Here is a 26254-nt window from a genome sequence, read left to right as displayed (position 1 = left end):
TCATTTTATTTTATTGTAGTAGGGCGCCTGGCACATAGTAAGCGCTTCACAAATACCCTCATTTGATTTTACTGTAGTAGGGTGCCTGGTACATAGTAAGCGCTTAACAAATACCTTCATTTTATTTGATTGTAGTAGGCTGCCTGGCACATAGTAAGCGCTTCACAAATACCCTCATTTGATTTTACTGTAGTAGGGCGCCTGGCACATAGTAAGCGCTTAACAAATACCCTCATTTCATTTGATTGTAGCACAGCGCCTGGCACATAGTAAGCGCTTAACAAATATCTTCATTTCATTTGATTGTAGCAGGGCGGCTGGCACATAGTAAGCGCTTAACAAATATCTTCATTTCATTTGATTGTAGCAGGGCGCCTGGTACATAGTAAGCGCTTAACAAATATCTTTATTTCATTTGATTGTAGTAGGGCACCTGGCACACAGTTAAGCGCTTCACAAATACCCTCATTTCATTTGATTGTAGCAGGGCGCCTGGCACATAGTAAGCGCTTAACAAATACCCTCATTTGATTTTACTGTAGTCGGGCGCCTGGCACATAGTAAGCGCTTAACAAATACCCTCATTCTATTTATTTTGCAGTTCAGCGCTCGGTGCATAGTAAGCGCTTAAGAAATACCCTCATTTTATTTTATTGTAGTAGGGCGCCTGGCACATAGTAAGCGCTTAACAAATACCCTCATTTGATTTTACTGTAGTAGGGTGCCTGGTACATAGTAAGCGCTTAACAAATACCTTCATTTTATTTGATTGTAGTAGGCTGCCTGGCACATAGTAAGCGCTTCACAAATACCCTCATTTGATTTTACTGTAGTAGGGCGCCTGGCACATAGTAAGCGCTTAACAAATACCCTCATTTCATTTGATTGTAGCACAGCGCCTGGCACATAGTAAGCGCTTAACAAATACCCTCATTTGATTTGATTGTAGCAGGGCGCCTGGTACATAGTAAGCGCTTAACAAATATCTTTATTTCATTTGATTGTAGTAGGGCACCTGGCACACAGTTAAGCGCTTCACAAATACCCTCATTTCATTTGATTGTAGCAGGGCGCCTGGCACATAGTAAGCGCTTAACAAATACCCTCATTTGATTTTACTGTAGTCGGGCGCCTGGCACATAGTAAGCGCTTAACAAATACCCTCATTTCATTTGATTGTAGCACAGCGCCTGGCACATAGTAAGCGCTTAACAAATATCTTCATTTCATTTGATTGTAGCAGGGCGCCTGGTACATAGTAAGCGCTTAACAAATATCTTCATTTCATTTGATTGTAGTAGGGCGCCTGGCACACAGTTAAGCGCTCCACAAATACCCTCATTTCATTTGATTGTAGCACGGCGCCTGGCACATAGTAAGCGCTTCACAAATACCTTCATTTGGTTTGATTTGATTGGAGTAGGGCGCCTGGTACATAGTAAGCGCTTAAGAACCCCCCTCCTCCTCCCCCCTCCCCGGCGCCGTCGGGTCGGGTCGGGTCGGGTCGGGTCGGGTCGGGTCCGGTCGGGTCCGGTCGGGTCCGGTCGGGTCCGGTCGGGTCCGGTCGGGTCCGGTCGGGTCCGGTCGGGTCCGGTCGGGTCCGGTCGGGTCCGGGGGAGCGGAGTGTGCGCGCCCCCTGGCGGCTGTCCCCGGTGTCGCCCCCCTCCCCCCGCGCCGTCCGGACTCCCCTTCGCCCCCCGAAGTTTCACAAAGAAAGTGTGTCCGGACACTCACCGGCGCGGGCTCCGAGTCCCGCATCCTGCGGCGGCGTCCGGGGGCGGGCGGGGGCGGCGGGGGCGGCTCCTCCTCCTCCTCCTCCATCCCCGCCGCCGGGGTCACGGTCCCCGCCGCCTAGCGCCGCGCGCCGGCCCCGCCGCGCGCCATGTTCCCCGCTCTTCCGCCGGCCGCGCGCGCCCCCCTCCGCTCCGGCCCCTCCTCCCCCCTCCCCGCTGTTCCCGCCGCCGCCGCCGCCCCTCCCGCCGCCGCCGCTCCCGCTAGGGAGGGGCGCGGCCGCCAGGGGGCGCCAGGAGGGCCGCGCCAGGCCCCGCCCCGCCCCGCCCCGCCGAAGAAATCACCCTAATGATGTTGGTATTTGTTAAGCGCTTACTAGGTGCGGAGCACTGCTCTAAGCGCTGGGGGAGATACAGGGGCATCAGGGGGTCCCACGGGAGGCTCCCACTCTTCCTCCCCATTTGACAGAGGAGGGGAACTGAAGCACGGAGAAGTGACTTGCCCACCGTCCCACAGCTGACATGGATCATGTTGGTATTTATGACGTTGGTCATGGGTTCGAATCCAGCCTCCACCACTTAATAATAATAATGTTGGTATTTGTTGAGCGCTTACTATATGCAGAGCACTGTTCTAAGCGCTGGGGGAGATACAGCGTAATCAGGGGGTCCCACGAGAGGCTCACCATCTTAATCCCCATTTTACAGATGAGGAAACTGAGGCACAGAGAAGCTAAGTGACTTGCCCAGAGTCACACAGCTGACAAGTGGCAGAGCCAGGATTCGAACCCATGACCTCCGACTCCCAAGCCCATGCTGTTTCCACTGAGCCACGCCACTTGGCAGCTGTGGGACGGTGGGCAAGTTACTTCACTTCTCTGGGCCCAAGTTCCCTCATCTGTAAAATGGGGATTAACTGGGAGCCTCACGTGCGACCTCATTATGCTTTATCTACCTCAGCGCTTAGAACAGTGCTCTGCACATAGTGAGCACTTAACAAATACCAGCATTATTATCTGTAAAATGGGGACTTTTTAGACTGTGAGCCTCACATGGGACAACCTGATGACCCTGTATCTACCCCAGCGCTTAGAACAGTGCTTTGCACATAGTAAGCACTTAAATACCAACATTATTATTATTATTATTATTTGTTAAACAATCACTCTGGGCCAAGCGCTGTTCTAAGCGCTAGGATAGATACAAGGTAATAATAATGTTGGTATTTGTTAAGCGCTTACTATGGGCTAAGCACTGTTCTAAGCACTGTTCTAAGCACTGGGGAAGATATGAGGTCATCAGGTTGCCCCCCCCCCCCCGGGGGCTCACAAGCTTCATCCCCATTTGGCAGATGAGGGAACTGAGGCATAGAGAAGTGAAGTGACTTGCCCACAGTCACACAGCTGACAAGTGGCAGAGCCAGGATTAGAACCCATGGCCTCTGACTCCCAAGCCCGGATGGGCCCTGACGGCACCTCAGTGCCTCAGGCTCCTTAGCCCGGGGCCCCGCCCCAAGGGAGTGACCTTTCCTTCCTCTTCTTCATAAATGATATTTAATAATATTCATGCTTTCATTTGGTCATATTTATTGCACGCTTACTGTGTGCAGAGCACTGGACTAAGTGCTCGGGATGTACAACTGGGCAACAGATAGAGACAATCCCTGCCCAACAACGGGTTCACAGTCTATAAGAGGAACAACGTGGCTCAGTGGAAAGAGCCCAAGTTTGGGAGTCAGAGGTTGTGGATTCTAATCCCCACTCCACTGCTTGTCAGCTGTGGGATTTGGGGCAAGTCACTTCACTTCCCTGGGCCTCAGTTCCCCCACCTGTAAAGTGGGAATTAAAACTGTGAGCCCCATGTGGGACAACCTGATCACCTTGCATCTATCTCCCCCCAGCCCCATGCTTAGAAATGTGCTTGGTACATAGTAGGCACTTAACAAATACCATCATTATTATTATTATTAAAAGACGATTGGGGCATTTGTTAAGCTAAATGTGTCTCTCTGTTCTTATAGGGTACCCTCCCCAGCGCTCAGTCGTGTTCTGCACACAGCACATGCTCAATAAATACATTTCATTCATTCATCAATTCATTCATTCAATCGTATTTATTGAGCACTTACTGTGTGCAGAGCACTGTACTAAGCACATGGAACGTAGAGTTTGGCAACAGATAGAGACAATCCCTGCCCAGCAACAGGCTCACAGTCCAAAGATGATTGGGGTATTTGTTAAGCGCTTAACATGTGTCTGTTGTAATAGCGTGCCTTCCCAAGCACATAGTAAGCGCTCAATAAATACACTTCATTCATTCAATTCATTCATTCAATTGTATTAATTGAGCGCTTACTGTGTGCAGAGCACTGTGCTAGGCGCTTGGGCAACAGAGACAATCCCTGCCCAACAACAGGCTCACAGTCTAAAAAGGGGAAAGAGACAGCAAAAGAAAACAGGTAGTCAGGCATGATTGAATGAATGAAGGCTGAGCGCTGGCATGGATACAGAGAAGAGAAGCAATGTGGTTCAGCAGATAGAGCCCAGACCTGGCAGTTAGAGGATGGGGCTTCTAATCCCGGCTCCGCCACTTGTCTGCTGTGTGACCTTGGACGGGCCACTTAACTTCTCTGGGCCTCAGTTACCGCATTTGTAAAATCGGGATTAAGACTGTGAGCCTTACCATTGTTATTATGCACTTAACTATGGGTACGGCATAGTGGATAGAACACTGGACTGGGAGTCAGAAGATCTTGGGTTATTAATCATAATAATAATAATAATGGTATTTGTTAAGCACTTACTATGTGCCAAGAACTGTTCTAGGCACTGGAGCGGATACAAGGGTTGTCCCATATAGGGCTCACAGTCTTAATCCCCATTTTACAGATGAGGTAACTGGGGCACAGAGAAGTTGTGATGTGCCCAAAGTCACACAGCTGACAAGTGGCAGAGCAGGGATTAGAACTCACAACCTTTGACTTCCAAGCCCATGCTCTTTCCACTGTGCTATACTGCTTCTCACTAGTCCCCACTCCACCACCTATCTATTGAGTGACCTTGGGCCAGTCACTGTTATAGTGTACCCTCCCAAGCACCTAGTATAGCGCTTTGCACACAATAAGCGCTCAATAAATACGATTGAATGAATCAATTCTCTGGGCCTCAGTTACCTCAACTGTAAAATGGAGGTTGAAACTGGGAGCCCCAAATGGGACAGGGGACTGTGTACGAATCAGTTTGCTAGTATCCACCCCAGCGCTTAATACAGTACTTGGCACATAGTAAGTGCTTAATAAATGCCACTATTAAACTATCATTGCAATTATTACTAAGCGCTGAGGAGGATACCATGGTGGTGTTCCCCTAGAGAAGCAGAAAGGCATCAGGTCCTCAGCACTTCACCCACTCCTTGCTCTGTGCTTGGGATTCAGCTCCCAAATGCAGTCTGCAGGCGGTAACAAAGTGGAGGGGCAATCTATCAATCAGTCAGTGGTATTTACTGAGCGCTTACAGTGTGCAGAGCACTGTACTAAGCACTTGGGAGAGTACAAGACAGTTGACAGACAAGTCCCTTACCCACAGTGAGTTTACAGTCTAGCGGGGGAGACAGACATTAATATATATTACCGATGTGGACATAAGTCTTTTACGGGCTGTCGTACACTAGTAATGGAAGTTCCGTCAGACCCGCTACTCTCCTCCCTCAACTTTTAATCCTCTGCCCCAAATTAACATCTCTCCACCCCGTTCCAAAAATTACAGTAAGGTTTTAAATTGAATGCAATTGCTTGGACCCAATATACAAGTGCATAAAAACTCCCATCACAGAAGGCATAAGTTCACCCCATCGCTCAGAGCAGTGGAAAGATGCCAGGTGGGAGGAGAAAATGATGATTTCCAACCAATCCCCCTGCTAGACTCCGAGCCATTTAGGAAACAAAACAAGGGGAAGTGGATCTATTATGGGAGCAGAGAAAGTTCACGATTCCATCTCCGTAGTGTACAAGCCTTACATAGTAATCTTTCCGATTAGTATGAGCAGACAGAGCCCACTTTCTGCTCCTTTACACCCAAGTAGAACTGACAAACATCTCGGGAAACTAGCATATAAACCATGGAATGGGAATATGAAGGGAAGAGAGAGAAGAGGAAAAAATGGTTATCAAATTCAAAATGTTTACAGTTGTTCACTACGAGCAACCAGAACTACTGATGGTAACAACTGCTCTGGAGTTCATCTTCCCTCACAAGAAGATAGTGAACCAAAACATGATATTTACTTGTAGAAATAGGAAATGGCTCAATTCAGAATATAAAATTATAAAACATGTATAATGTCCTCTGCATTCAAAGACACTAGTGGTGAAATTCACCTTGGTGTGGGAGGCTGGAAAGGTCAACACAAGAACCCACTGTCCCAATCTCACCGTGCGCGAAAATGGCTGCTCTTTTTTTCAGTAAGCTTAATATTTCCAGGGGTTGGTGTAATTTTTTCTTTTGTTTCCATATCTCTAACTCCTTACTAAGTTTTTTTTACTGACAAGAGCCATTCCTTTCATGCCTATTATAGTGTCACTGGCCAGTGTGCTGCCTAGGTAACAATTCTGTGGGAGCATTTGACTCTCTATTCCCAACATATACTTTTGATTGTTTTTCTGGCTTCCCTGGTGCAAGCCGGTACATCTCAGTTTTCTTTAGAATTATCATCAGCTCAAAATGCCTGGCTGATTCAGAGAAACAATCTACAATTTTCTTGGGTGTGTGCCTGCATGGGGCAGTCATCCGCATGTGGTTATTCTTGAATGACTTTTTCTATGACTTTCGATGAAGCACATAGTCTGTTGGGTTGGAAGAGTTACCCAGAGGTGTGAAAGCATAATCAAACACCTACATCCAAATCTCTTGGGTGTTTTTTGTTTTGTTGTTTTTTGTTGTTGTTTTTATGTGGGGGGGGGGTGTTAAGTGGTATTTGTTAAACATGAGAAGCAGCATGGCCTAGTGGAGAGAGCGCAGACCTGGGTTCTAAACCCAGCTCTGCCAACTGCTCGCTATGTGACCTTGGGTAAGTCACTTCACTTCCTTTCTACCTCAGTTTCAACTGTAAAATGGAGACTGTTCTCCCTCCTAACTTGGACTGTGAGCCCCATGTGGGACAGGGACTGTACCTGACCCAATTAACTTGTACCTTCCCCAGTGCTTAGAACAGTGTTTGACATGTAATAAGCACTTAAATACAAATGAAAAGCACTACGTGCTAGGCCCTTTACTAAGCGCCAGGATAGATATGAGAAAATCGGTTTGGACACAGTCCCTATCCCACATAGGATTCACAGTCTTAACCCCCATTTTACAGATGAGGAAACTGGAAAGTTAGGTGACTTGCCGAAGGTCACATAGCAGACCAGTGGCAGAGCTGGAATTAGACCCAGGTCCTCCATCTTCCAGCGTGGTTGCATAGATTAAGTTCAGTAGGACTGGATCCACTCCATATCCCTACTCTACCCCACTGGCAAAGGGGAATTGGATAAGACAGGGCACCCTTGGCTCTGTCCTGGTCAGCCATGCTGTCATGAAATAGTCTCAGACTCCGATCCAGATAGAGGGGGATAAGCAGGCCCAGGGATAAACTGAGTTGCAGGAATATCTGACAAGATGCAATTATTCAGGTGAAATATTTGTCCTTAGCTAAATTTTAGGGTCCAGAACAAACACAGACTCCCTAGATGAAATTTCCACCAAAAATAACCATTTTTACATAGGCCTATAGGCAGTGGGAATATCATTATTCCTTTACTTTTACCTTTTCCTTGTGCCTGCAAACCTTTCCCTGAACTTAAAAAATGTAATCCAAAACACCCATCTGATTTTTGTTCCTGATTCTCTGGAATCAAAAGCAAAGAAAAAGCAGAAATTTTCCCCACACTTAATTTTAGCAATGAGCCAGTTTCTTTTCATTCCAGCTATTCAAATGCCAAGAAAGATTCCATTCATGAATTTTATTTGTACATCAATGATTTGGTAAACATTTTTTCTATTTAAAAAATAAAAAAGCCTCAAGAAAAAGAGTCATTTTCTCTGCCTCTTTTCTAGCACTTGGATTGTCTGAAATGAAGCACAAGGAACAGAACACTTTGAGGTGCCAGGTTGCTCTTCCTCTTCTTCCCAGGCACGCTTTCTGCTTGTAGAAGGCTAAAGGCAGAGGGGAATGTAAAAGCTCTCATCAAAAACATTTCACTGCATATCCTTTGGCTATTAACATCTTCAAAATGTAATACTCCTCCTGGTAAATTCTACAAGTGTGAGAAAATAGCTGCTTCAAGGTATAAAACAGAAAGCAGTTTTCCATGTGACAAATTTAAAGGGGTACTCCAGGAAATCTCATATCCAAGGTCACTACTATTTCCCACTCACCGTCATCCACTTTCCCTAAGGGGGTGAAGTCCAGGAGACAGCATTCTCTTGATTCCGTCCCCTTCATCTAAAAACCGATTTTGACTCACGATGATACAGGTTTTCTGGTTTCTATTAAAGATTCCCCGTTTTCTACTCTCTTTGAACTTCCATCGATTTGAAAACGAGCTGTGTCGATGTGAGGCCAGGACAATCGGCTCCGAGAAATATAACGATCCTTTACTTTGTAACAATATGAGAAATGCTTTAGCAACGCTCAGATCCGTGGCCATCCAGCCCAGTATTTTCATCTGGATGGTGATAAAGGACCCTCAAAGAAACAATGTAACGGCTGCGGGAGTGCTCACTTTTCCTTTTAATAAGCCACCATGAATCTTTCATTCACAAATCTCCCCAAAACCCTCCTTGAACTTTCTAACTTCTCCCTCTAAGAATCTAACTCTTCCCTCTAGTAACCCATTATGGGCCTCTCATTCATGAATTCGATAAAAACCCTTCTTGAACCAATTGCTCTTTTCTGCCTACGCAACTTCCAGTGGTAATGAATTCCAGATGCTTGCCACTTGCTGTATAAAGAATTGTTCCTTTTTGTTTGAGCTTCAGTGGGTCCCCCCAACTCCCCGCTTGTGAAATTTGGTGAATAATTCCACGCTTGCCCCATCCTCACCCTTCAAGATTTTACTGTTTTACTGTACTCTCCCAAGCGCTTAGTACAGAGCTCAGCAAACAGTAAGAGCTCAGTATACATGCCTGAATATCATTCACTCCAAATCCTATGTCCCCTCTCAGACTTCAATTTTACCTACTGAAGCGTCCCAGGTCTTTTACATCTATCTTCAAATGGAAACCCCTTCAACCTCTGATCATTCTAGTTGCCTTTCTCTAGATTTGTTTTCCAGGGCAAGTATCTACTAACTCTGTTGTATTGTCCTCTTCAGTTAAGCACTCAATAAATAACATTGCTGATTGTACTTTTTTCCAATTCTCTTGAATTCTTCCCAAAAGGTGGGAACACCTCACAGTAGTATTCCATGTGTCTGTTTATTGCTATACTGTATTCATTCCGTCGTATTTATTGAGCACTTACTGTGTGCAGAGCACTATGCTAACCGCTGGAGAGAGTACAACAATTAACAGACACGTTCCCTCACCACAACAAGCTTATTGTCTGGGAGCGGGAGGGGAGGGGAAGACACAGACATTAATATAAATAAATGACAGATATGGACATAAGTGCTTTGGGGCTGGGAGAGGGGAAGGACAAAGGGAGCAAGTCAGGATGACGCAGAAAGGAGTAGGAGATGAGGAAAGGGGGCGCTTAGTAAGGGAAGGCCTCTTGGAGATGTACCTTAAATAAGGCTTTGAAGGAGGGGGGAATAATTGTCTGTAGGATTTGAGGAGGGAGGGCGGTCCAGGCCAGAGGCAGGACGTGGGTGAGGGGTCAGTGGCGAGACAGATGAGATCGAGGCACAGTGAGAAGGTGAGCATTAGAGGAATAAAGTGTACAGGTTGGATTGTAGTAGAAGAGTAGCGAGGTGAGAAGAGGGGCAAGGCGACTGAGTGCTTTAAAGTCAATAGTGAGGGGTTTTCTACCTCTTCTCCCTGATTAATTAGTTTTCCTCAACTACCTGGCATTATACAAGCAGGATGAGCTTAATGGCACTTCTAAACGATCAGTTGCAACATGGAGACTTCATTGGGCAGGCCCTCCTTCTGGTCATTTATAAAGATGCTCAATAAAATCAGTTCTAGCTCCTAATCCTGACAGATGCCAACATTTAGACCTTCATTCAGGAAATATGGTCGTTTATCCTTTTCTTTTGTTTCCCATCTTTTAACCAGTTTTCTATTCCAAACGGGAACATTCTCTCCTGTAATATAATAGCTCAATTTTTTAAAGCCTTTGATGTGGAACACTGTCAAAAGCTTTAAAAAAAAACAAAAAAAACTGGTTCCCTTCTTTCCACATGCTCAAAGACTCCTTCAAAGAACCTCGACAGTTTAGTATAAGGTGACCAGATGTCCAGATTTTGGTGAGACCACTCTGAAATTTTAGGGTCTGTATCTGCTTTAGGTTTTTCATACATGATTATGTCCCCTAAAATCCTGAGGTCCCAGACTGTAGGAGGGAGAATGTAGAGAACAGAGAAGAATAGGGGCAGAGGGAGAAAGGAAAGGAAGGGGAAGGAAGTGGAAGCCATGAATTATTTATTCATATTGTCTTTCTCTCCTTTAGACTATAAGCTTGTTATGGAAAGGGAATGTGTCTGCTGATTCTGTTTTACTCACCCAAGTCCTTAGTACAGTGCTCTGCAATTAGTGTTCAATAAATGCCAATGATTGATTGATGGCCACCTGAACCCCAAAGCCCAGAGGCCCAAGCAAGTTCAAGACGGAGGAAGTGAGGTACAAAGAAGTGAAGTGATTTGCCCAAGGTCACACAGCGGACACGTGCCGGACCCAGGATTAGAACCCATGTCCTCTGACTTCCAGACCCGTGCTCTTTCCAGGGCTTGCTGCATCTGGCTCCCCTCGAACCCCTTCTGCATGCCTCTGCCCTGTCTGCCTTTTCCCATCCAGCAAAGAACTGAGAGTTCAAAATTCAAAACGTAAAGCCCCAACTCTGTCCCTGATTCCATGGGTGATCGATCTATCAGTGGTATTTATTGAACGCTTACTGTTTGCAGAGCACTGTAGTAAGCACGTGGGAGAGTGCACTAAAACAGATTCGGTAGACACATGCCCGCCCGCAAGGAGCTTACAACCTAGAGTGGACGACAGACGTTAATATAAATAACAGTCATGGTTAAAGCTTTCGGTTCACATTCCCATCACTAAAATGGCCATCCACCTATTCTTGAAAGCGGGGTGGAGGAGGGGGAAGCGGGGTCAGGGTTAAGTAATAAATGTAAAGCACCTTAAAATATAAAATCCCATTAAAATGCCAAATAATGAACAATGATTAAACCATTCTCAAAACTTTAATTCAAAAGGCTTATCGCATTCCCCAGTGAAGTTATCAGAATCCACTCTCTGCTAGTTATTAAGTGCCCAGGCCTTAAAAACCTTTCCTCATCCTTTGAAAGGGAAGCAGGCAAATTCAGGAGGAGACATAAAACTCGAAACAAAGCACCTACAACCTTAAGGCAGATATTTTGGCAGCCCACGAAATCTTTAGAAATATCCATCTCTAGACATTTTTATAAATGGCACAGGGCAAACTGCTCAATGTACGATGTACCATCTCTAGCTTTTAACTTCAGCTTTTAATGCTTCTTCTTCGGTCGAAGCAGTAGTAGTAATAATAATATTTACTGAGCACCCACTGAATACAATGCACTGTATTAAGCTTCTGAAAGTACAAAATAGAGAAGTAGCATGTTCCCTGCCTGCAAGTAGCTTATACATCTAATGGGGGAGACATATAAAAAACATTTATAAACATTTATAAGTCAAAGCAATTGAATGTACAATTGAATAGCATATATATAAAAGTGTAGAGAATTCCTGATGTGTGTGTAGGACCTGGGGTGCTGGGAACCAATCTGGGAAGGCTTGTTGGAGAAAGTGAGATTCTAGGAAGGCAGTAAATATGGGATTAGTTTTATGAATAATACAAAAAATACACATATATACCTGTATGGGGTGCTGGGGAAGAGCTATTGACACCTTTTGTTGCATTAGAAGCCTTTCAAATGTGTTTTTCATAGATTCGTCCTGTGAAAGTTATAAAAAAAAAACAGGCATTTAAATAAAAAACCAAAAGCACTGCAATCACAAGCCAGTCCAGTGTTCCAACCTGAACAACCCAACTACACTCAGGTCCCTGGGTTTCAAGTCTATGATGGAGACGGGTCGAGGTTGCAGCCAAGTTGAAGCCAGCTGAAATTGAGCCGTCTAAATCCCCTGCAGTATTTCTGCCACTGGCCCCATCCTCTCTCCACCTTTTTGATCTCAAGCCTCTCCCTCCTTCAGTCTATCTTACAGGTGTGGTCGGAACATCTTAATACACCGCTCAGAATGCATCACTCCCCTTCTCAAAAATCCCCAACAGTCACCCATTTTTCTCTGCATGAAACAAAAGCTTGATAACCATTAGATTTGAGGCTCTCCAACAGCTGACTCTTACCTAGCCATCCTCTTTCCCCACAACACCCCAATCTGGGGTCTCTGCTCCTCCCAAGAGTCAGGGCCCATGACTAATTCCCACCTGTGTATTCTCTCCCAGCACTTACTACAGTGGTCTGCACACAGTAAACACTTAATAAATACTTAATAAATACTATTAGTGGCCTAGTGGATAGAGCACAGACCTGGGAGTCAGAAAGCCTGGATTCTAATCCTGGCTCCGCCACTTGTTTGCTGTGTGACTTTGGACAAGTTCGTGATGCCTCAGTTACTTCATCTGTAAAATGGAGATTAAATCATACTCGCTGCTATTTTGACTATGAGCTCCATGTGGGATAGGGATGGTGTCCAATCTAATTACCTACTTCTTGAGCATTAGCTTGAGCACTTAGTACAGAGCCTGGCATCACAGTAAGTTCTTAACAAGTGTAACATTATTATTATTAAACAATAATAATAATAATGATTACGATAATAATAAACCTTTAACTGCACCTCACTCCTGACTCATCGTCAATCCACTGTTTATGCCTTCCTCCCCACTCAAATCTTTAAACCCCTCCTACAAACCACCTCTTCCAAGAGGTATTTCCTAATTCATTCCCTCCCAAACGTCACCTCAACATTAGTCATTTTAACACTCCTGTCCCTCAGTCAATTGTACCGTCAGTCAATTGTATTTATTGAGTGCTTATTGTATGCAGAGCACTGTACTAGGCGCTTCAGAGACTATAACAATAAACAGACACATTATATCAATTTACAGACTGTCCTTTTTATGGTCTCTGCATGTATACCCCAAAGAAATATTTATTTTATCCATAAACTAAGGCATCCTGGGTCAAGCATTCTCTATTTTCTATGCAAAAGGGAAGGTGGGTAGAATGGAAAAATTCACAGATTAAACCCAAAGCCTGATTTAGTTTCCACCACTTCCTTTCCAAGCCTCTTATATCGACTGATAAGTAAGAATTGATTAATTTGAATTTCACGTCCCCCAACAGAGGTTCTAACAAGCAATGAAATAGCTAAGAGATAAGGCAGAGGAGAAAAATAGTGAGAAACCAAGATCCAGGATAACCCTTAAATGGCATTATTAGTCTTACAGAGACTTACCTGACAACACCTGTCTATTAATTTTAAATCCTGTCATCAACCAGCAGTGGTAACAACAAAAGAAATTGAGCTAAGTTACATGAAATGGGTAACCTTTTCTATTTACATACTGTCATAACTTTAGGGCTCTGGAAGAAAGGTAAAGACAAATTCACCAATAATTCCAGAATATCCATAAACACTGAATACAGTGTCTGCACACAGGAAGTGCTCAGTAAATCCTACTGACTGACAAGCAGGTTCTGTGAAGCAGGTCAGAAGTATTCCCATTGTTCAGCCAGCAGAGAAGAGGCCCAGAGAACACAGGTGACTTGACCAAGGTCACAAAGAATAAAATCGGTCCCCTGACTCTCTATTTGATGCTACTTCCAGGGACCATATCTAATTCCACCTGCCTATTCTTCCCTAACACTTAATACAGTGCTCTGCACACAGGAAGCGCTTAATAAATACTATTACTACGACTTCCATAAAACTTTGCAGCTTCTCCAAACACAAAGGAATTTCTCCACACAAAATCCCAAGTAGCAATTCAAGACACTTTGCGTCCCTTTTGACATTGTTAGCTCCACACTCCGCTTTCAAAGAAAGCTTATGTCTAGAGCGCCAGCCAAACTGTGAATCCTGAAGTGAGCTGACATCATACAGCCCCCTTAATCCTTTCCAGAAGTTTTCTTTCAAGATGACTGCAAGGAAAATACTGCTGTTCTATATATGGTATTTGTCAAGCGCTTACTATGTGCCAGGCACTGTACGAAGAGCTGGGATAGATAGAAGACAATCCGGTTGGACACAAATCATGTCCTACATGGGGCTCAGTCTTAAAGGTTGAATCCATAGCCTACACAGAAAATTCCTTTCCAGTTGGAAGGATGATGCAAGTTTTCTGCTTGCTTGTTATTTGGTATTTGTTAAGCGCTTATTATGTGTAAAACACAATTCCAAGCGCCGGAGTTAATTAGTTGCATTAGAAGCCTTTCAAAGTTAATTAGTTAACAAGTTAATTAGGTTGGACACAGTCTGTCCCACGTGGAGCGCACAGTCTAAGTCGGAGAACGGGAGCGGGAGAAGTGAGGCACACAGAAGTGAAGTGATTTGCCCAAGGCCACACAGCAAGAATTTGGATTAGAACTCAGGTCCTCTGACTCCCAGGCCCATGGTCTTGCCACTAGGCCATGCTGCTTCTCCAATGAGTTCCCACTAAAAAACTATGACCTGCCATAGTGCTGTTCTCTCTTGGACCTCTAACATTTCCACTTGAATGGCCTAGCTCTGGAGCCAAACATAGCAAAGAGTGTTATGAGATACTCTCCCCAGTTCTGCTCTGAACTCAGGAAAGTGTCCAACCCCAGAAGGATTCCCTGGGCCAAAAAAATCCCCATCCCTGAAGCCCCCTCCTGATTCACGTTAAGTTATTCACCCCAAGGATGAGCTCCTGGTGGCCAACGCTACCAGGGAAGTGCTTGCAGCTTCACTGCAGTCCATACTTTACTCTGCTGCCCGGATCAACTTTCTACAAAAACATTCAGTGCATCATTCCCCACTTCTGAAGAATCTCCAGTGGTTGCCCATCCACCTCCACATCAAATAGAAACCCCTTACCATCGGCTTTAAAGCACTGAATCACCTTTCCGCTCTCCTAACTACAACCCAGCCTGCACACTTTGCTCCTCAAATGCCAACCTAACTCATAGTACTTCCATCTTGTCTATCTCACCATCGACCTCTTGCCCACGTCTGTCCTCTGGCCTGAAAAACCCTCCCTTTTCATAACCAACAGAAACTACTCTCCCTACCTGCAAAACCTTACTGAAAGCACAATTCCTCCAAGAGGCCTTCCTTGACTAAGCCCTCATTTCCTCTTTCCCACTCCCTTTTGCATTGCCCTGACTTCACCTCCCAAACCCATAGCACTTATGTATATATTCCTAATTTATTTATATTAATGTCTATTTCCCCCTCTAGACTAAGTATTTCATGCTTCCAAACGCTTAGTACAGTGCTCTGCACACGGTCAGCGCTCAATAAATACAATAGATTGATTTTTGTCACTGAAAGGAGAGTTTTAGTTCCTCGTTTTGTCATGGTATTTGTTAAATGCTAACTACGTGCCAGATACTGTACTAAGTGCTGGGGAAGATACAACCTAACCAGTGAAATGACTTGCCCAAAGTTACACAGCAAATGGCAGAGCTGGGATTAGCAACCAGATCCTCTAACTTCCAGGCCTAAGCTCTTTCCACTAGGCCACCCTGCTAGTGTGGGTTTTAGTAGAATCTCACCATGATGGACTCTCCCCTCCACTCCAAAAAATGGCAGGTGGGACCCCCTACATTGAAGGAGTCTCCCACCGGTCGCCCTCCCCCCTCCCCAAACCACTAGAGTCCCAGGCCGGTCCCCCAGTATAAATTCTTCCCTCTTCTGTCATCCTGCCCATGACACAGTACAACAACATGGGACTCACTCACCCCAACCCACAAAGATTGTCGTTGTAGATCCTGATGAAGAGTGCACTGAAGAACAGTCCCGATCCTGGGGAGTCGACTTGCCCTTGTGAATGGCTTGGTGAATGTTTCTGTCTCACATTTGTATTACATCAAGGACAGCTTTCCCTTCTGAGACAAGGGGCAAATTTCTATTCCTTCAGATTTAAATCCTTTGCGCCACAGGCACCCTTTTGTTTCTCAAGTGTACATCTCCAGAGAGCCCTGCTATTCCAAATGTGTGGGATTTATTGAGTGCTTAATAATTTGAGATTTCCTTTTGGTGTAGGGGGAGAAAATGCTGTTTCTAGGCAACCACCCAGGCACAGATCTATAAATTTGAAAAAATGATTTGGCGTTTATAATCCAGCAATGCTGACTCTGAATTCAGTACAAATGCTAATCACAAAATATGTTTGTGTGCATGCATGGGGCGGGGTGTGTCAAAGCCCACTCCTCCCAAAAGAAACTACCAGGCATAGAACAACTTAACAAAAAAATCTTCACAGGAAATAAAATTAGCGACACAATCAAGTGAACGCCTTCCAAAAAAAATTGTTGGTAGGTTAAAAAAAAATCTGCTTAGTACCAGCAGTAATGTGTGTCGGTGCCCAATGAATGAATACACATGGAACTATACTGCACATGGAGGTAGCCACAAGTCTATTCATACTAGCTTTGAAAATTTAACAAGTCACATATGCTCTCAAAAGAGGGGGAAATATGGGCCAATCCACCCAGAGAACTCTAGGTTATATGTTGTTTTTTTAGCAGAATACCACCATTACCATTACCCCCTTTGAAAAATTCCTTGCCATTAACTAGACTTTTATTCGCAAATCGCCTACACTTCAGGAACATTAGTTCGAACAAACTGCTTTGTGAGAAAAGGAATTCTCACCTCCCGAAAGGAAATCTGGGCAGACGAGAAAGCAATTTGCACTAGGCCTCACAGGAAATCAGAAGCAAGGCCTAGAAAGACCTGTGATGGCAGTTGAGCAAGAGGAAGAAATCCGGGAAGACTCTGGATCCAATTGAAAAAGTCAGTGGCATGGCCAGGGTTTACATGTATATTCCTAAAGATGGGTCCTTTTCTCCAAATAAACCATAGTGTACCCCCTTCGTTATTTACTGTTTTTCAATATTGTATTATTATAATAATGAATTTACCATGTATCTTTCTAAAGATGGGGTCCTTTTCTCAGAATACACCATATGGTACTCCTTTGTTAATTACTGTGCTTTTTCAATATTACACTTGTAACATAATAATAACGGTACATATTAAGCACTTACTTTGCCAAACACTAAAACAGATACAAGATAATCAGATCAGGCACATGTCCTATCCTACACAGGGCTCACAGTCTATGAGATTTAGTCTACTATTTGTAAAATGTAAGCCCATTTCTTTCATTCATTCATTTAATGGTATTTATTGAGCGCTTACTGAGTGCAGAGCACTGTACTAAGTGCTTGGAAACTACAATTCAGCAACAGGTAGAAACAGTCCCTACCCAACAACGGGCTCAGAGACTAGAAGGGGCAGACAGACCACAAAGGAGAACAAGTAATTAATAAAGTCACTTGATGATAGCCACCATCAGAAAGGCAAAAACAGGCATGATCTAGTGAAAAGACTGCGGGTCACAAGACCAAGGAATCTTTGTTCTAATACCACCTCCACCACTGGCCTGCTGTATGACCTCAGGTAAGTCACTTTACCACTCTGGGCCTCTGTTTCCTCTTTAATAAAATGGGAATAACAACATCTGCCTCGCCATACCTTACTGGGCTGTTGAAGATAAAATGGGATCAGAACTGGTATTTTAATCCCCACTGTACAGAGGAGGCAACTGAGGACCAGCGAAGTTAAGAGCCGTTAAGCTGGGAGAACAAGGCAAAGGTTTGTGTTAAAAACTCTCCAGTATCATCTCACACACACAATTTCATAAGTTGCACAGGGCTAGTTTAAAGGCAAATCACAAAACCCACCTGAAGCCAGGGATGCTCTAGGGCTTTTTCTGTTGTAAGGCGTTCATTTGGGTCCACCACTAGCAACTTCTTTACGAGATCCACAGCTAAAAAAATCACATAAAATGAGCCGGTATATTATTCTTTGATTTGATCCAATGCAAACAAAACATAACAGTGACTCATCGTTAAATTAATTCATTAAGATACCCCGCTCAATGGCCTGGTTCCTACAGAAAGAGCCTATCCCGGGGCCGCTTTGCCACATTTCACTTTATTGTTTAATCTTTCTTCTTCGCTTCCTCTCACACTACATGCTTCAAAAGGAAGAGGCAGGTCTCAAAATGACAAACACACCTTCTCTCCCCATTTTCCGCTTCACTTCCTTCCATTTGCTCCTCCAAAACAAGTGCCTCAATGCACTTGTTAATGCAATATTTCAGAAATGAAACTTCTATTTTCACATAGAAAAATAGATGGATTGTGGTATTAAACCCCTACTGAGTACTAAGCACTAGTGAAATTCACATGAACAGTTTATAATTCCTGACCAACAAGATGCTCAAAATTTTAAGTGGGGAAGGACATAGTTTTCATGACCTCGATTTTCAGAAAAATCTTTTTTGAACCCATGTAGATGATAGGAAAGTTTGCTTATATCTAGACTTCGCAAAGAGCCACTTCTGGCAATGCGTATTTGCTAGAATTACACAACATTTCACTGACAGGGGACTATGACAGTGAGGCGAAACCAATCCAGGCTTTATTTTTTTTTTTTTACCTTGAAAAATTGTGTCTTTGAATTTAACTCCTTTATACAAGTAACACGCATGCGATATATCATGACCTACATTCCGGATAGTTCTAATTTCTTTTGAAATTTTCTGCCTCACTTTCACACTTTCATTTGGGGAATTATTAAAACCTCCCATTAGGTGCCTCTTCCTCATTTTTTGATGGGACTGCCTTCAGAGGAAAGACAATGCAAAACAAAACTGCAGAATTTTGTAATAGAAAATCTGGTTGAGTTTAAATCCTCATGACAAGAACCCAGATCAAGCAAGGAAAACTTCTAGTCCATTTAATTTTAAAATCCAAGAATTCAATATTGGGTTTATTTCTTGAAATGTATTGCTCTCCCACTCTGCAAGAGAGGAGGATGAATTCACCATGCAAAAACCAAGAAGACCAATGAGAACAGAGTAAATGAGAGTGGACTACAAGTCTTTTTTTCATGATATTTAAGTGCTTACTATGCACCAGACACTATACTAAGCACTGGGGTACAGGCAAGCTAATCAGATTGGACACAGTCCATGTCCCACATGGGCTCAAACTCTTAATCCTGATTTTACAGCTGAAGTAACTGAGGCACAGAGAAATGAAGTGTCTTGCCCAGGGTCATGTAGCAGGCAAGTGGCTGAACTGGCATTAGAACCCAGGTCCTTTTAAGTCCCAGGACTGTGCTCTCTACTAGGCCACGCTGACCATTAACAGGGTCAGTACTCTTCCCGAAAGTATCTACATGATCCTAAAGCCTTCTCTCCTCCCATTTCCAGAAATGGACACCTCCAGCAGGCAAATCTCAGTTTTTCCATTGCTGAGCCGCCACCACCACCACCACCCCTTGACTCTTGTGTAAAGAAAACCCAGTTTTTCTTAGAAAGGGGAGGGCAGAGTAAAGCCTAGATTTTCAAGCCTTTTCAGGACACGAAAAAGATCATATATTTTTTCCTATGTAAAAATGATATTTGCTTTGCATTTCCCCCTGCACTAGCCCCCACTGGGCCAGAGAGGGTGAATTTTCAGGGTGAATTTTTCAGAATGGTGGTAAGCCAACCCATGTTATCACTCCATCTCTCTCCTACATTTCCTCTCCTTCAGTGAGTTGTCTACACTTACTGTCTCAATTTCCTTTCCTCCAATTCTCTTTCTGACCCCCTCCAATCTGGCTTCCATCCATACACTTCAGAGAAACCGCCCTCTCAAAGGTCACCAATGATTTCCTTCTTGCCAAACTCAACGACCTCTACTCCATCCTAATCCTCCTCAACTTCTCAGCTGCCTTTGACACTGTCGACCATCCCCTTCTCTGGGAAATACTATTCAACCTCAGTTTCACTGACACCTGGTACTCCTCCTATCTCTCTGGTCGCTCATTCTCAGGCTCCTTCGCACGTTCTTCCTCTGCCGCCCGGAGGAGGCCTGTGGGACTGAAGGTGGGGTGAATAAAAGGTACAAATCCAAGTGCCAGGCCAACGCAGAGGGAAGAGGAAGTAAACCAGGATGTGGTTGGGGAAGGCCTCCTGAAGGAAATGTGATTTTAGGGGGGTTTCGAAGGTGGGGCGAGTGATGGCCTGTCGGATATGAAGAGGGAGGGAGTTCCAGGCCAGGGGGAGGATGCGGGTGAGGGGATGGCGGCGAGGTAGACGAGATCGAGGTAGAGTGAGGAGGTTGGTGTTAAAGGAGACAAGTGTGTGAGCTAGGATGTAATAGGAAATCAGCGAGGTAAGGTAGGTGGGGGGAAAGTCGACTGAGTGCTTTAAAGCCATTTATCTGTTTCTCAGGGATGGCATCCTCAGCAGTGTGTTTCGACTCGTTCTGGGAACTTCTCAGGTTTTGTGTCCCCTAAAGCTGTGTCTGGGACTAGCTTGAGTGATCATCACAGTACATACCCATCTCTGAGACATGAGCCCAGGCCTTTGGAATGAAGTTCAGTGTCCCACTTGTGATTTGATCTTTCAGAGGTACTTGAGTCTTATGTTTAGCAATTGATGGCTCGGCAAATGGTGGATATCCACCTAGGCTTAGAATAGGGGAAGAGGAAAAATAAAATGAAACGGTGTGTTTGTTTGGGTTTTTTGTTTTTTTAAAAAAAAAGGTCAGATGATAATGTGCAGTGGTGACTCTTAATAATCAAAAATTAGATTGCTCTGAACAAATATTGAATAGCTGTACAGGTGTATTTCATAATGCTTCCTATGTTCTTTGAAAATGGGGAGGCATCATGAACAGCTAAATCATAGGGTGCCTTTCCCATAAATTTACATGCACTTTGTTAGGGTCCACTGTGGAACCTGACCTGATGGCCCTGTCCCTCCCACCCAGCCTCCCCCACATCCCTTTCCTTCCACTATTTTTAAAGAATTTTGTGACTCTATGGCCCCCCAGTCTCACATGCTCTGTCTTCCAGGGCAGCTCCCCCCAGCATTATCGTGTTGTTTGTAACTACACGACGTTTCCACTGCTCCCCTCAAACAGTGAACCACCACTGATACTGCCAAGAGAGAGGCCGGAAAATGCCGCCAGGATCCCCCTCCTGGTGGCCGGACACCTGGGTCCCAGCCCACAGGCAGTTGTTCAAACATCCAGGCTCCACAGACTGCAGGAGCTCCTCACAAAAATCCCCCCCCCAGGCCCCCTGGGTACCCACACGGGAGCTCCAGCCCTCTAAAACAGCAGCTGACATCCCCATGCCCAACCTCTCTTTTTTCCCTGGAGGCTTTTTGCCATCGCTATCAGACTGTAATTGTCAGCAGATCCAGGGATTAACCACAGCCTCCTATCGCTATGGACTCCAAGCACTGTTCTAAGCCCTGGGGTAGCTACAAGTTAATCAGGTTGGACACGGTCCCCGTCTCACATGGGGCTCACACTCTTAATCCCCATCTTACAGATGAAAGAACTGAGGCCTAGGGAAGTGAATTGACTTCCCCAAGGTCACACAGCAGACAAGTGGCGGAGCCAGGATTAGAACGCAGGTCCTTCTGATTGCTGGGGCCAGGCCCTATCCACAAACTCACGGAGCAGCCTCAGCCTGGCCTCATCACCAGGACGAGAGAGCGCGTGGCCAGATGGCGGCCTCCCCACCTGTAATTTCAGGGACCCCTTCTACCGTCTGCTAGGGGCTCAGAGATTAGTTCCATGCCCTACCGCTATGGGCTCCAGGAATTAGCTACACACCTTATCGCTGGGAGCTCCAAGGATTAACCCCAGCCTTCTATCACTATAGACTCCAGGGATTAATCACACCCCCTATCACAACGGGCTCCAGGGCTTAGTCACAAAACCTATTGCTATGGGCCCCAGGGATTAACCATGTACCCCTCCCCCGAGTCCCAGAGAATAATAACGAATGTATTTTTCAAGCGCTTACTGTGTGCCAGGCACTGTACCCAAGCTCCAGGTGGATACAAGCAAATCGAGTTGGATCCAAGCCCCTGTCCCACATCGGGCTCACAGTCTTCATCTCCATTCTACAAATGAGGCAACCGAGGTCCAGACGAGTGAAATGACTTGCCTAAGGCCACACACAAGACAAGTGGCAGAGTGGGGTTTAGAAACCAAGTCCTCCTGACTCTCAAGCCCATGCTCCATCCACTAAGCCATGTTGCTTCCAAGTGAGGGAACCCTACTTCCAAGACACTCTGTGAAGCTCTTTAAAGAATCTGTTCTGTGGCCAGATTCGCTTGGCCACGACAGCAGCCTTACCCAAGTTGGAGAAGCCATCTTGAAGTGCCCAGCAGGCCCCAGGCTGCAGGGGCTGGCTCTTCCTGTTTTTCGTCCTTGGGCATCGCTTCGGGCTTGAAGGATTAGCCACATCCTACCCACTAGGGACTCCAGGGATTAGCCACACACCCTTTCGCCATGGGCTCCAGGATTAACCACACCCATTCCCCATGAATGGGGAAGCAGCATGGCTCTGTGGAAAGAGCCCAGGGTTGGGGCCTCAGTTACCTCATCTGTAAAATGGGGATTAAGACTGTGAGCCTCACGTGGGACAACCTGATTAGCCTGTATCTACCCCAGCGCTTAGAACAGTGCTCTGCACATAATAAGCGCTTAACAAATACCAACATTATTATTATTGTTATGATGGAGCTAGCCACCATAAAGAAGACACAACAGAGACAGGAGCTGGGAGAGCGGTGAAAGTTGGCAAGCTGGGAGGCAGCAGGATCCATCCTGCCCCTTTCCTGCTAGCAGGAAGGCTTAAACAGGGGCACTTTGATGTATTGGGATTTAAATTAAAAAAAAATAGTGGGGGGAGAGGGCTAGGGAGATACAGACCAGAGAAGACTGAATTAGGAGTCTGGGAGGGGAGGGGGAACAGAATGGCACAAGGAGAAGGGTGGGGGAGGGTGATCAGGGAATTGATTTTCAAGCAATAGTTGAATATGATGCTGGGCAGGGTTTATAGATTGATGTAGAACTCTGTCAACAATTAGTGCACGCCTTATCTCCAGATTTTAAGCACTGTGGTCGCTCAGAAATGGGGCAAAGCTTCTACTAGTAGTCATAACATTTACTAAGAACCTGCTGAGTGCAATGCACTGTTATAAGCACTTGGGAAGTGCAAAACAAAAATGTTCCCACTAGGAGCTTAGTTGCCAATGAGTCAAAGTACTTAGAGAAGTAGAGTGGCTTAGTGGATAGAGCACAGGCCTAGGAGTCAGAAGGTCATGGGTTCTAATCCCAGGTCCTCCACATGTCTGCTGCTTGACCTTGGGCATGTCATTTAATTTCTCTAGGCCTCAGTTACCTCATCGGTAACATGGGGATTTAGACTGTAAGCCCCTAGTTAGAACAGTGCTTGGCACGTAGTAAGTGCTTAACAAATACCATAATCATTATTACTTAGAAATAGAGTAGCCAAACAAAAGCAATTGCCTATATCAATGAATAGCAGTATTACGGATTGGTATGATAATAATGATAATGGTAATAATAATAATTATAGTATTTGCTAAGCATTGACTAGGGATCAAGCACTGTAATAAGTGTAATAAGGTTGCTAATCAGATAATCAGTTTCCTTACCCAACTTGGGGTTAAGTAGGAGGGTACTGACTCCCCATTTTACAGATGAGAAAAATGAGGGACAGTAAAGTGATTTCCCTAGGTCACATGGCAGGCAAGTGGAGGAATTAGAACCGAGGTCCTCTGACTCCCTGGCCCATTCTTTTTTCACTCGGCCACACTGCATCAGTGTTTTGAGATGGCTGGTGTGTTTATATGATTTAGTGTGCTGGGAATGAACTGGGGATTAATCTGAAGTAAACACATATCTACACATGGAAGGCCACTGACGTTAGCCAACCAACCAGCACCAAGTGAATTCTGCAACAATGAAATCATTCTTACCAAACAAAGAGAATGACGCCCAAACTCCAGCAGTCCACCGAAGACTTATACCCAGCTGTTCCAAAGGAATTAAGAACTTCAGGAGCTAGATAGGTGGGAGTACCACATAATGTTCTCATAAGAGAAGTCTCGCCGAGAATCTTGGATTGCCCAAAATCGGTAATCTAAAATCAAAGGGGAAGATGTGGGAACATTTGCCACAGTATTAGAAAAATTGATCTGGGCATCATCTGCTACACATCAAAATATACTCTTAGTTCTATTTCCAGAGTCTAATAGTCTCGCTTCTTTAATCCACAGGTGTCAGTAATAGTAGCCGTCGTATTTATTGAGCACTTACTAAGGGCAGTGTATGGGTGTAATAACTTGGAAAGTTCAAACAAGTAACATTTCCTGACCACAAGAAGCTTACACTCTAATGGGGAGCAGAGATGTGAGAATAGTCACAAATAGATTAATCAAAATAAAGATACATTCAAAGGTGCTGATGATGGGTATAAAAAGTACATACATGTTAAGGATGGCTGAAGGGTTTTGGGATACCGGGAATTACCATTTAAGCTTCTATCATTAGAACAGAAGGATTGGCATATAAATTCTCCTAGCCAACCACAGAGGTGAGGTTCATCAAAGTTCAGGGGCCTGGCAAAACCATGAATGATCAGTCAGTCAATCGTATTTACTGAGCGCTTACTGTATGCAGAGCATTGTCCTAAGCGCTTGGGAGAGTACAATAGAACAGTAAACAGACACATTCCCTGCCCACCACAAGCCTATAGTGTAGAGAGACAGACATTAATAGGAATAAATGAATTAGGCTAAAGATTTATGAGGATGAAAATAAAGAGACTCTGGCCATTGTCCTCTCCCAGGCACTTAGTACAATTAAGTAGCGCGGGAGATAGAAAGCATCACAATGATATCAGGAGAAAGACGCAGAGGACTGAGGTCAAACCTGACAAGTGTGAAGCACGGTCTAAGACGGTCCACCGAGCATTCTGAACCCCACGCCTCCATCTGACCTGTGTTGTGGGCTGGGAATGTATCTGTTCACTGTTACGTTGTCCTCTCCCAAGCACTTAGTACAGTGCTCTCCACACAGTAAGCACTCAATAAATCCGACTGACAGCCTATGAATCCCAACAGGGGTGGCCAAGAGTGGGGGGGACATTTGAAGTGCCAGCTGGTGGGCGAATGAGCTAATCCAAGCTATATGCTTTGGTAACCAAAGTAGTAACAATGTTAAGAATCTATCAATCAGTCGTATTTTTTGAGTGCTTATTGTGTGCAGAGCACTGTACTACATGCTTGGAAGAGTGCGTTTTGACTCAGGTGGAAGACAAATTCCCTGCCCCCAAAGATTTTACAGGTTAGAGTCTAAATAATAAAAGCAGGGGTTCCAAATGGACGATCGTATTTTAGCTTTGCTTTTCTGCAAAGTTCTACATCTGTCAATTTCCCAGCTTAAAAAGCTGTTCTACCTGGTCCTGGATCTCTCAAATGCCCCACTGAGTTTTCCTGTACCCTTGAGGCCTGGGCTTTTCACTTTGACGCTACTCTGATTTGCTATCACCCAGAGAACCCTAGTCCCACCTCTATAGTCCTGCTAGGCACTACACAATTTTGACAATGTCTCAAAGAGAAAAGGGTGGTCAAAGGCAGCTGAGAGGTCAAGAAGGATTAGGATGGAGTAGAGGCCACTGGACTAAGTGAGTAGGTCACTAGCAATCTTGGAGATAGCAATTTCAGCAGAGTGGAGGAAGCAGAGGCCAGATTGCAAGGGGCTGGAGGACAGAAAATGGAGGCAGCAGTCAGAAACAACTTGCTCAAGAAGTCTAGAAGGAAACTGTGGGAAAGAGATGAAATGATACATGGCAGAGGCAGGGAAGTCAAAAGGAGGGATTTTTTAGAATAGCGGATACATGCACATGTTGGGAAGAAGCCATTGGAGGGCGACTAAAAATTTCTACTCAAAGTACTAAATGGAATGTTTAGGTTCAATCAATTGTATTTTTAGGCGCTTTCTGAAGGCAGAGCACTGTACTAAGCGCTTGAAAAAGTACGATGTAACTGAGGTGGTGGACAAATTCCTTGCCCACAGAGAGCTTACAGTCTAGAGTTTAAATAACAAAAACAAGGGTTCAAAATGGAAAATCGCATTTGGCTTTGCTTTTCTGCAAAGTTCTGTATCTGCCAATTTCCCAGCTTACAAAGCTGGTCTACTTGGCCCTGGACTTCTCTCTCAAATTCCCCCCGAGTTTTCCTGG

General features: G+C 44.8%; 2 protein-coding genes across 9 annotated transcripts in view; both read right to left on the bottom strand.

Moving 5' to 3' along the window:
• TTC28 (tetratricopeptide repeat domain 28) overlaps window positions 1–1781 on the bottom strand; it is a 441985-nt gene extending 440204 nt beyond the window's left edge. For both annotated transcript variants that reach the window (XM_029049080.1, XM_029049081.1), the window contains exon 1: window positions 1735–1781. In XM_029049080.1, the coding sequence (XP_028904913.1) occupies window positions 1735–1758 (24 nt within the window). In that variant the 5' untranslated portion in view covers window positions 1759–1781. The remainder of the gene's footprint in view (window positions 1–1734) is intronic.
• Window positions 1782–7713: 5932 nt separating this feature from the next.
• The window catches only part of CHEK2 (checkpoint kinase 2), a 52564-nt gene continuing 34023 nt past the window's right edge, over window positions 7714–26254 (bottom strand). For 3 of the 7 annotated variants that reach the window (XM_029049152.2, XM_029049151.2, XM_029049153.1), the window contains 5 exons: window positions 23988–24151; window positions 20520–20650; window positions 17866–17951; window positions 11780–11860; window positions 7714–7921 (listed from right to left, as the gene is read on the bottom strand). In XM_029049152.2, the coding sequence (XP_028904985.1) occupies window positions 7799–7921; window positions 11780–11860; window positions 17866–17951; window positions 20520–20650; window positions 23988–24151 (585 nt within the window). In that variant the 3' untranslated portion in view covers window positions 7714–7798. Of the gene's footprint in view, window positions 7922–11779; window positions 11861–17656; window positions 17758–17865; window positions 17952–20519; window positions 20651–23987; window positions 24152–26254 lie in introns of those variants that run through there. The other 4 variants (XR_003754204.2, XR_005661243.1, XR_003754205.2 and 1 more) reach the window with 4 other exon arrangements.

The sequence above is a fragment of the Ornithorhynchus anatinus genome, chromosome 21 (genome assembly GCF_004115215.2).
Source record: "Ornithorhynchus anatinus isolate Pmale09 chromosome 21, mOrnAna1.pri.v4, whole genome shotgun sequence".
In the NCBI taxonomy this organism is placed as follows: Eukaryota; Metazoa; Chordata; class Mammalia; order Monotremata; family Ornithorhynchidae; genus Ornithorhynchus; species Ornithorhynchus anatinus.
Note: the sequence above shows the minus strand (reverse complement) of the source record. Positions and strands in the feature narration are given on the sequence as shown.